The sequence below is a fragment of the Serinus canaria genome, chromosome 4, assembly GCF_022539315.1.
Source record: "Serinus canaria isolate serCan28SL12 chromosome 4, serCan2020, whole genome shotgun sequence".
Lineage (NCBI taxonomy): Eukaryota > Metazoa > Chordata > Aves > Passeriformes > Fringillidae > Serinus > Serinus canaria.
Window position 1 is genome coordinate 59109173 of NC_066317.1, and position 12308 is coordinate 59121480.

Below are 12308 nucleotides of genomic sequence, written 5' to 3' on the forward strand. Positions count from 1 at the left end.
TAATTTGAGGCAGCTGAATCAAATCGTTCAGTCTAGTTAAAACCTGAAATGTTTGAAATGTTTCACTTTCTTCATTCATTAAATAGAGGATCTAAGGTGAATGGGCTGATTATCCTAAATACTGATCTTTGAGTTTTACCTTCAAAAAAAACCTACCTATGCAATGTCTGAGCCTATTTCCACATATACAAGCAAGGATAAAGTGACAAATTTCTTTATGACAATGTAAGCATCTTAATATTCCATGTCTGTACTGGACAAACTCACCACATATATGCACAAAGTTTTAGGTCCATTTTACACAGCAGGAAGTGAAAATACAAGTTCAAGGTAGTGAAGAACCTTAGCCAGCATAGCCAGTGCCTATGCATTCACTGAAATACTTCAAAATTTCACCTTCATATGATATTTCAATAAAACAAAAAAATATTACTACATTTCACTCACTAACCTTTGTCTTGCACAAGTACTTCCAGCTCTTCTCGAATCCCATCATACCAGCTGGTGATGTCCACATGGAGAGCATAATCACAACAGGATTTGGTATCAGCTGCCTCATGCCACTTCTCAAAAGAGGTCAGTAAACTAGTTCCAGGTTCTGGAAGCACATGATCAACTGAAAAAGAGATTGAGTGTGTGTTAGCAGGACAGTATGCACACTGCTCAGATTTCCCCAGTGTGAGCAGTCTTCCAGCACCTCAGCCAGAAGAGCAGTCTTGGAGGCAGTCTGTGTGCTGACTGTAACTCAGGGGTGTCAGCCAGGTCCTGCTGCCCCAGGTGCAGCAGACTTTGTGAACAGTCTATACTAAAGATGAGTCTGGCAACCTGCTTGGTGCAGCATCAATAGACACACAAAGGGGGAGCCAAACACCTCACAGTTTAGGAAACATTTGTCTTTACCCTTACTTTATTGTCAGAGACCATAGGTTCTGGCCTTCACCGTAGTTCTTGTCTGATGTGTCCATTGCTGTGTATTTCACAGTAAGCACAATGATTAACCAGTGCCTCACAGCCTCTGAACTGGCCCACTCTGCCCCACCAACACATCAGTGCAGATGTTCAATGTTTTCTCAGCAGCCAAAACTGGGAATACAGCCAAGGGTTTGAACGGGGGTGACACTGAGCACAAACACTGTCACACTATACAGTCCATTGAATGCCCTGCCTCTCCCCTGCCTCAAGGCTTTCTGCCTCTAATGGTGCCACACCATCCACTGACATAAAGACATGACTACTTCTGCATAGGTACTTCTCTCTGCAGGGTTAGATAGTACAAAAACAAATCAAGATGGGCTTACCAGTGCCATCTGCAAGCCTAACTCAACACAGGGATAATCCACTGAAGAACACAGACTGAAAAAAAACTATTAACAAAAGGAATGAACAACAGTGCATTTTGTGCCTATGGCCAAAGAGTCTTTCAGCTGATGCCTGTATATGGGTAACAGGTAACACCAAAAAAAAAAAACAAAAAAAAAAACACATCCCAATTCAGTGGGAATAAAACACCAGTGGGAAGCTCCTCTCCACAAGGAAGCTAAAACAATTTATGGCACCTGAACAATTGCCTCACAGCATCTAACCAAAATCAAATCACGGCCATAAGGAAAGAGATAAATCTTGTCCCACCATCTGCAGACAGAAGAAGAGTCTTTAACAACTAGAAACACTTCCTTTCACCAACAAAGATGTTCCTATGGGACATCTCTGTTAAGGTCTTCCTCAATTCCTGCTGCCAAATCCAAGTTCATAAATAAGCATATTTTATTTCCAAACCTCTTGAAATGGCAGTAGGTGGGAACAGCAGATCTTTGTCAGATTTTCTGTGCCATATACTTACAGCGCTACCCACACTGCTTTCCAAAAATCCCGAGTTTATGTACATTATCCCTCAGTGCTTGTTCTGTATTTCAGAGGAAAATCCAAGAGACAATTCCGCATCCTGGGATTTCTTTCTGAGGATAGGTTCATTTTCAGGCCAACCCTGGTTAGCAATGATGAATGGATCTCAAACACAATGCCCAGAAATTTGAAGATTCATTGAGAGATCTCAGAAAATCAGAATGAAGCCTGTGGTAGCTATCCCCACACAGAGACAGCTCTGCTGGTACTCACTGATCATGGTGGTGCCCCCTGCTAGTGCTGCTTTTGTGCCTTGATAGAAGTCATCAACAGCAGTCATCCCTTGGTAGGGCTTCTGTAGATAAGTGTTGACATCTATTCCCCCAGGAATAACCATGCGCCCATTAGCCTCTATGGTCTTGACTCCTCCAGGAACAATCAGATTCTCTCCTATTTGCCTGCACAGCAAGGAAAGCCAGTATTACTTTATTGGAACAAGCACAGAGGACAAAGCCATTTGAGGCATGTAGGGGAGAGGGAGCCTGGGCCCATACAGCAGGAGGTGAGTCCCCAAAGGCAAGGTGAAGCTCAAGCACATGCTCCCTGTGCCCTGTCCAGCACAGCAGAACAAAGCAGAGGAGAGCTGACTCGCTGAGCCGTGAGCTCTGTTTGCTTTGCATGGCTCTAGTGGCCAATAAAGGAGCTGTAATGCACGAGCATTAAAAATTGATTATTTTTTATATGATTTCTATCTTTAAACAATTCAAATTATGCATGCTTAATGCTCTCTTGGGGGCTCCAGTTTTGTGTACTAGGTTGTTAAATGAAAATAGGAAAACATGGATCAAATACAGGACCAAGCCGGAATTGTAAAAATATATGGCAGCAGCAAAAGGCATATCAGAAAATTTTATAATTACTTTGTCATCATGCAATGCAAATTTATCCTTAAAAAGAAATCTAAATAACCTAAGATACAGAAATACGTATCTAAGAGACCTAAACATGTTTAATCTACCATGTCCCATATTCTTCATCCTCCTCTTGAGGTTAAAAGCCAGTGAAACATTCTGCATAACTGTGTGGAAAAATTATAATTAGCTGTTGCCATTTTTTCCCTTCAGGTCTTCAAAGTGGAATTTTTTTTTTCACTATTAAAAATATTAATCTGTTCCCCATACCAATATCAAACTCCAGATACTTATGATCAAAATACTTGTATTATTCATAGACTCGATTACAAATAAATTAAGCTTTAACTTCTAAAGCCACGCTAGAATTTATTGTCTACTTTGCATGGCACCAAACAGGGAGAGGGGTCTATGTGGAAGCCATGTCTCTGCACTGTTACACCACAGCATACTTGGGCTTAGAGGTAACTGTAAGGTAGTTAAAGTTCACTTAGTTTATCTCATATTACAGACACAGAGTCCTTGGTCCTAATTTTCTTTTTTCTGGATAAAATAGCTTTTATCCACAGCTAAATAAATACCTCAGACATCTGAGCTGCTGAATCTGTTTCCCCATATTAAAATGCGACTCCCACCTACACTTCAAAACACAGCAACTGATTAACAGCCAACTGTGATAAGGTAGAACCAGAAGTGAATACAACTCTTCATTAAAACCAGTGGGAAAAATAAGAAAAAGGGGGATAATTATTCACATTGGAATCTGGCCAAACTGGCAGAGTTAATAAACAGCCCCAAGAGGTCAAGAATTTGTTTCATATGCTATGCAGAAATGTCACCTCCAGCAACTCGTCTCCCGCAGTGCCCTGGGCTCTGGCTGGAGGGAAGCACAGACATTCCATGGACAAACTCCTCGTGGGCATCCCAGGATGGGGTCACAGCACTGAACAAATCCAGGAGGGCTTACTCATGAGAGCTGGCACCTGCACATCTGGCACCCACCAGTCATCAACATGTGCAGCACTGTCATAACCTGTGTGCAGCTGCACAGTGTGAAGAACACCCTGTTCTGACAAACAGGGAACCAACCTGGATGCAAAAACCAGCACCTGCCAAGCACATCCAATTGCACAAACAAAAGCTGCAAGCAGCTCCTCTGTTTTAAAATGTGCCTCACAAAGGCATATCATAAGGCACTGCACCCATGAACAGATTCAATGGCTGCATAAAATTAGGTAGCCCCATGCGTAGTAATGGTGTTGCACTAATTTTTGTTAGTCAAATCTGTTCCCAAGATTTTAATCAGAACAACCCTCCAGCTTTGTAGAGCATTTATGTAGCTAAGAAATTGAACTGGGAAAAAAATTAACTATGACCCATCTCCTTTGAGTATGTCCAAGGAGTAACCACACTGCAAGTACTAACACACCTTCTGAGAATAATATTAATGAAAACCTTCACAAAAAAAAAGCGATTAATTTATATTTTCTTCCACAATCAGTATCTACTAATTTCCTCCTGAAGAAGACACATGTCCTAACAAAGTGAAAGTGTGCTAACTATATATTGAAGTTTTTTGATGATTCAATGCTCATTATATTCTGTGTATGGTTGAGTAACATCTTATTCAACTGAAATCATACATGCTGAAGTGACATGGGACCAAACAGCCTTTGTGGATGATGCTGCACTATTATCTGTCAAAAACCTGTGTCTTCTATTGCCCTGGCATCAAGATTAAGGCTGGGAGAAGTCTGATCTTCACTGCTGCATTTTTATTCTGTCCAAGTAGAACAGAGAGTAGGAGATAATGTGACACGATCCCTGAATTGCCCACTCATTAATGCAGACTGTATGTAAGAATGGAGTTCTATTACTTGTGGGTAAAAAAATACAACAGTGCAGATAACTGCATTCTAGACACTGTACAAATGACTGAGTTGGTTTCCTCATATCTCAGAAACCAGAAAACTCAGACCCACAGGAAGCTAATGCTGTCTGCCATTTTCAGTCAAACAAGTTGGTAAATTCTGTTGTACATGAGCTGATTAAAGCACAACCGAAACAGCAGGCTTCAGCTCTTCATAAGCTTCATCCAAGGAAGCTGAAAACCTCTCCCAGAACTCTCTGGTTGTACTTCTCCAGTTATCAAGCCCAGACCTTTTTTAGACATCTGAGGTTCCCTCCTAACTTCACTCATCACTTGCCCAGCTTTGGAGACCATGTCCCCAGACCCCCACCCTGCCACTTGTTTGTCCCTCCAGCCCAGAGGGACCCAACCCTTCCCCTTGGCAGAGATGGAGCAGAGTACAGCAAGCACCAGACCATGACCTGTCACTAGGCACAGGGCTCACTGCCTCACGTGATAACCCAGGCAGGAGAGATGTAGGCAAAATACATTATTTATATGCCAATTTAAATTACCAAATAGTATTTAAAATACTATTTAGATAATGGAGAACTGCTTCTCCTGCCATCTGAGTGTGCAGGGCTTAAGTTTCAGGTAGGAAAAATCCACATGCACGGCTGCTCCTTGTACCTAGGGAGCCAGTTTGAGCATTGATCGACCATCCTCCAAACTATATCTGATCTTCAAACACACTCAAGGTTACATCTGCTTTCCTCTCAGCAGAGTGATCTGCATTAAAAGACCCAAATCTTTTCATCAGGCTGCAAGAGAAACCCAACCCTCTCTTTTCCAATCAGTTTTCATTTCAGAGTGAGAAAAATAACCCAGATCTTTTATAGCCCGGTAAAACCAGGACACTACTGCCTATTCTGGGCTGAGTGCTTTGGTGTCTGCTCCATTCTGTGTTAGAATTCTGTATTATCAGCAGGATCTGCAGCTGGAAAGTTATAGCATCAACTGAAATGCAGATGACTGAGTTTCAAGGTCCAGCTCCAAACAAGCTTGAGCCAGATTTAACAATGATGTTAAATATTCAGACACAATGGCCAGTTCCACCTGAAGAAACTGAGAGATCAGACAAACCCAAAGCTTTCTTAGGTTGCAAAATTTATCATCTGAACACAGTAAGAATTCAACCCCATCTCACAGCAGGCTGCCCTCACAAATTACTTCAGAGCAGGACTTCTTGCACAGTTTACAAAGAAAAATCTTGGGTCGTCTAAATCTAGGGCATCAGGCATAACTCAGGGTGCTAAATAGAGAACTTGCCTCCTTGGGCAAAGATAAATGCTTCTTAAAAATTAAGATCTTGCTTGTCTGTTCATTATTAACCCTAATTAGCTTGGGCAGCTGAGACACTTCCGGGAGGTATGGATCCACACACGGATTTCAGAGGGAGTCTATGTACTTAATAAGGGCAGGTGAAGGCTTGGCATTGCTAACCTGCCTGCTAACTACCATTGCATTTCTGGAATCAAAGCCAAAAATTCGCAACAGTTTCAGGCTCTCAGCACCTCATGCATTTCGTTGTTTAATTTGTTCTGATGCTTACAAGTGTTAATAGAAGATTTGTATCTGAACTAACAAAACCACAGAAAAACTCAACAAACCTCCCATCAAAGAGAGCACAACTTGGTTAACTGGTGCTTTAAAAATAGATGCATGTTCAAAATTTTGTTTCCTCTTCACTTTTGCCTTCAATTAACACTACAAATGGAAAGGCAGAGTAAACTAATAAAAAGAAAACTGCACACTCTGTGGATGAAAGTATTCAGATATACTTCTGTTATAATAACCTGAATCATAATGGCATGTGCATGTTATGATAACGTGTGCATCCTAATGACATGCAGTCACAGATATATAAAGAATTGGACTTTTAATCTGATATTACATTCTTAAGGAACTCTGAAAACAAGCAGGCAATTAATTATTTACCAGATAACCATAATTATATTTCTGTGCATCAAACTGTAGCCGCTGGAGACCAAGCTTCTTAAGTCACTAGTGAAAGTGTTTAGCAACCATGAAAAAGGCTTTGATCTTTGTGTACATCTGAGTGCTCACACACTACCTAACTTTGCAAACCTTAGAGACCCTCATCTCCACTAAGCCAAGGCAAGAACAACAGAGCACATGGACATCTCTGTTACAGTTTCCCAGGCTATCAGTAACACATATTTCAAGTTTTTCACCTAACAACTACTTTCCCAGTTCCTGTATTTTATAGCCTGATAAATCAGGACTTTCTTTCTAATTGTGTAACAATGCATAACAACATTATAGGAACAGAACATGCCGTGGTTCAGCATTAACCAACAGGCAACTGAGACATAGCAGGTCCTCATTTGCACCATGCAACACAGGGCATATTTCAGATTTCTGTGCCCTACAATCCTTAAGAGCATGGCTGCAATTGCACTGACTAGGTACAGGGAGGAAAGCTGTAGAGAGCTTTCTGCCATTCATGGACTCAAAAGGTTTTCATTGTCCTTACCATTACTTCTTTTCTTCAGAGTGCCTACTTGCCTTAACTATTTCAGAAGAAACTGTGATTGAACTGTTCAAAAAGCAAATATCTTCAACTTACAGTAAAGAAATTTTCTACTTATCTAATCTTAGTGAAGATAAAATGCTAGAATTTAATAATTAAACACTCCTCAAGTACAGTCTCACATTTAGAGGTCACTGAGATTCTGCCCGCAAATATTTTAAGTCAGCACTATCAAGAAATCACAGTAGTCTATGTTAACACACATGCAAAAAAAGCAATATTTAATAAAAACCAACTTTATAAGTCCATCTTCAAGGTATAGGTCTGCATAGAAGGAGTGGTCATCATTGATAATTCTTCCACCTTTAATGAGCAGTCGGTCACTCTGGAGGAAAAAAGAGGGAAAATGTGGGTTTGTCATAATAAATAAACATAATAATGTATATATGAAAACAAATATGCTCATATTATAAAGAAAGCCATTAATATCAAACACTACTCTATTTAAAGGTGGGTTCCTGTGGTTACACAGACAGAGGACAGGATAGTTTCATTGATAGTTTCAGTGGACATGATAGTTTTATCCTTTTTCAGGAGAGTTTCAGTTTATTCCTGACTTTTGGAACATGAGACCCCATCGTCATCACAGTTCATTTTGCTCAAAGCAGCAATCACTGCACATAGAGACACCTGCAATGCCACTACATCCCCTTTTTACCACCTCATTGCACAAGAGCCAAGAGGGAAAGAGAGCCCCTAGAAGAAACTGTCCAACACTGCAATGGCCAAACTGAGTTCACTTGGCACCCTTGGCACCTCTGGAAAAGTAGCAAAGCTTTGAATGGGGAGGCACAAGGTCCTAAGAGGCTGCTTAGCCCTGCCACTTAGATATTCCTCACCAGGGAAGCTCCTTCAACACCAGCTCAGCAGGAGGAACTCCTGAGCAGCAGCCAAGGGACAGGGTTCACACCTCCTGTTTCCTGTACTGTGGTACAGACCATGGCTGAGCAGAGTTTCTATGGGCATGAAGAATTAATTGTAATCAGTTTGTGATTTCTGCAGGGCAAAGGCTGCTGATGACCTGGGGGCACTCTGTGCTGACACTGCCCATGTCATATCTCCCTCACTCCACGCATGAGGACGGAATGAGGCCTCCAAAGTTTGGCTCACCTGAAATATCACACAAACAGCACAAAGAACCACCAGCTCCTGGTATTTTCTAAAGTGCCAGGAAGAAAACTTTTTTTCCAAGAAGGACTGTTCAAAATATCAAGTCTGCAAGAGCTACTGTTCACAACAATTGTCTGCTTATATTCTTATTTATTCAATTGGTTATATTCTGTTCTCAAAAACTACATTTTATAGAAAACAGATTTTACCAGTGCATACTCCAGAGAACAAGTACTTAAACTCTCTCATTGAAGAAGTCATACTGGAAATGTCAGCTCCCTACCACCCAAAGACAGGGCAAGCCCATAACTTCAGTGCTCTTCTGACTTTAGCTGGGGTAGTTAATCTTCCTCACAGCAACTTTTATGGGGCTGCTTTGGATTTGTGCTGGAAACAGTGCTGATAGCACAAGGATGTTTTAGCTACTGCTGTGAGGAGCTTAGAGAGTGAATGTCTCCTCTGTTCATCACCAGGAAAGAGGTTGGGTGAGCACAAGGAATTGGGAGAGGGGGTAGCTGGGACAGCTGACCCCAACTGACCCAAGGGATGTTTCATACCATATGGCATCATGCTCAGCAATAAAGCTCATGGGAGGTTGATGGGTGAGCACTGCCTCGGGACTGGCTGGGCATCAATAGGTGGGTGGTAACCAATTGTACTGTGCCTCACTTGTCCCTCTTTGGTTTTATTGATCTCTTTTTTTTTTTTTTCCTACCAAATGCATTATCATGATTACTATTATTATAATTATTCTATTTCCATTATCAAAGTGTTTTCATCTCAACCTACAAGTTTTTTCACTTTTACCCTTCCAATTCTCTCCCCCATCCCACAGTGGGGTGGGGGAGAACTGAGCAAGTCTTTATGTGGGGCAGAGTTGCCAGCTGGGATTAAACCAGGACAAGTACATAGCCCTTTTGGAAAGAATTTTGCTGAGTGACTGTGAATGCTGGAAAACTCTTAAAGAAGTCAGAACAATTTTTTCCCATTCATACACAAAAATAGCCTTTTATTATAAATTATTTCCTTGGCTCACCAGACAATAACTCAGAATCTCCAGTTTGTCCATGTTTTATGCTACTCAGTCCAGATTCAATTCCTGATTTAATTACAGCATGACTCAGGCATATAAACTATGAATGTCCTGAGTTCCCACTTTAGAAAGCAAACAAGTTGATATATTCTTAATCTATAAAACCAGGACAACAAAACAAATAAATTTCTAAAACTGTTCATTAAAAAGCAGTAAGGCAGAGTTGGGGGTGTTACAGTATAACCTCTGTTATACAATGCGCATTTACTTTTTAGCTTGTACTTGAACAATTTTGCAGGTTCAAAACTTTTATAGCACTCTGTATCATTCTAGAAAAAGGAAAAAGGGAAAAACAGATACTTTTAAGGGAGGAAGAAGGGGAGAGAAGACATTTTAAATACAGTGCACGACAAAAGAGTAAAGACACAGCAGGTCTGAAGCTCTTCTCCATGTGCTGCAGCAGCAACCTTGGGGGCTGGCAGGTAACCAAAGCACAGAACTATGATGACATGTCCCCAGGACCTGCCTCAGACATTGTCACCCTCCCATTAGAGAATGGAAATGAATGCAAGTCCTCCATCTGGAATTTGCAAGAGCAGGCTCCCTGTTTTCTCCCCAGCCTCTCTACTGTCACTTGTAATTGCAGCAGGACTTGTGAATCAGCAGCCAGAATAGTAATAAGTTCTTTTGCCACGTGCTGGCAGTTGCACCTCCTCACTATGATGATTTACTACACTGCCTGCTGACCTGCAGGGACCACCATCTTGTGAGCTCTTTTTAAGCTCATTCAATTGCCTTCCTAAACATTAATACTGTCCAATTATAAGAGGCACAAGCTTACTAATAGAGGCAAGCAGTTTTCCCAGAGCACTGCATCTGTCACTGCTAAGAAGTGAAAAAATCTGCACCTTCATCAAGAAGTTCAACATTTCATTTCTTTTAAAACAGGAGAAGATGAATAATAAGTAGAAACAAATGTAGCAGGCAAGGAAAATAAAGCAGACTAAAAGCTTAAGCGCAACTCCAGAAAAATAACTATAGACACAAGGATTTTAAATGTTTTTACATAGATATATAAATATGTAAGTAAAAAAATTAGGTATTAGAATAAGCTAATCTAAAAAAGATACAAATGCAGTCTTAAGAAAGAACTCAATTATGGAGTCAGCCATTAAATTAGGCTTCATAGCCTATAAAGGATCACTGAACATTCAGCTACAAAGTCTTTCCTTGTTCAGAATTTTGGAGGGTGTAAGAAATTCTGGTAGAGAATAAATATACTGCACTTCATGAAGACTTTGAAAATTTTAATTCTTTGCACCTCAGAAGAAAATACAAACAATTCAGAATTGTTGCAAAAGCAGTCCTGCACCTGAGGCTAAGGTTCCCCCAGCTGGATATAGGAAGCCACAGAAGACTAGGCTGCCAAAAAACCACACAATTCCAGGTAGACTGTCAAGCCAATGGGGACAGTGCTGTGGAGCCTTGCCCAGCTTTTATCAGATTCTGAGAGCTGTGGAAGCATCTTTAGCATGCTTTATTCCAGCATATCAGCAAATTCAGAAGAAAAAGAGTTCTGTTGGAACATCTCCAACCAGCTTGATCTGCCAAGTGTAGGACACATTACAGATTGCTGCAAAGCAGAGCACCTTCAGACAGATGGTGTTGATGGTCACCAGCAGCCCAGGTGAGGTTTGGGTGCCCTGTGGACACCTCAGCAGCACACTGTGCCCAAGCAAACCAGCACTGCCTCAAACACCCTGCTCCAGACCAGGGCTGGCTTGTCCTTAGCCAAAGCAGCAGTACCCAATGCCTGGATGCACACATCACAGGGATACACTTCCGTGAATAGGCTGGAAAAAAATCACACAAAAATAAATTAATAGAAAGGAGACACAGATTAATATTGACAAGCAATTTGTGGTATTCTTCATGAAACAAGATTTCATACAAATGGTTATTCACGTGCAGTATTCATTCCCTGCTAGAGCCCAAGCACAGGCTTCAGGGACAGCCACTGGAGCCTGGGTGATCCTGCACTGGTTTAGGTCACTGGTCCTTGCTGCAGTGAAGTCCTGAACAGAAATCTGGGCACACACGGGCTCTGTGAAGTGGGTTAGCCCTCCCGGGCATGCAGAAGGCTGTGCGTGACCAGGTGCCATTTATTATTTACCAGGGCCATGATGTCAGGCAGACTGCTTGCCATTTTCTTACCAAGTGACAAATGTCCAGGTAAACTAGGGACCAGAGTTCGCTTCTGCCTGTTTCACTCTGCAGTGCCCCGGGGAAAGCAGTGAAGGAAGGGAAGAGTGACCCAAAGTTCCTGAACTAATCCAGGCAGTGCTGGCCTGTATTTCTCCTTCCCAGCTGTAATCTCCATGAGGAAAAACACCCAGCTCACAGAGGTACCGTCAGCCAATCACTGACCCTCAGGTGCTCTCACAATGCAAACAACAACAGGCTCATCACCCAGCTCAGGAGGTGACAGCACTGTCAGCCTTTCTAGGGTGGCTGCCACTTTTCTATTCAGCTGACAGGTGTCTCGGGCAGTGGTGCCCTGCCTGCTGAGCTCCAAGGGCTCCATACCAAGCCTTCAGTGCATTGCCTGGCACAAGAAGCTGCCAGCCCACTTCTTCCCACTGCAAGCCAAAAGAAGCTGCCGGGGCCCTTTCCTCCCTCCAGGCTGCCAAGGACAGACAGCAGGAACATGGCAAAACAAAGAGGGAGTATTACCTAGAACAGTTCATGAGATGCCAAGATGCAAGGGGTAAAAAGGCCTGCTCTCCTTGACAAGGGAGGAGCAGAAAGCACACTATAAACCCATGTTCCACAGTCACTGCTGGGTGTGGGATCCAAGGTGTTTCTTCTCCACCCATCACTATTGCAATGATGCAACTGCATTGCTGCAATCCTGTTTGCCTCTGAATTCTGTACCTGGCCATGACACAG

General features: G+C 42.0%; 1 protein-coding gene across 2 annotated transcripts in view; it reads right to left on the minus strand.

The window, feature by feature from the left end:
* Positions 1-12308, minus strand: part of CRMP1 (collapsin response mediator protein 1) — a 50339-nt gene that overhangs the window by 25976 nt on the left and 12055 nt on the right. For both annotated transcript variants that reach the window (XM_009099369.4, XM_030239217.2), the window contains exons 2-4: positions 7453-7541; positions 2116-2300; positions 452-616 (exon numbers count right to left, since the gene is read on the minus strand). In XM_009099369.4, coding sequence (XP_009097617.2) covers positions 452-616; positions 2116-2300; positions 7453-7541 — 439 coding nt within the window. The remainder of the gene's footprint in view (positions 1-451; positions 617-2115; positions 2301-7452; positions 7542-12308) is intronic.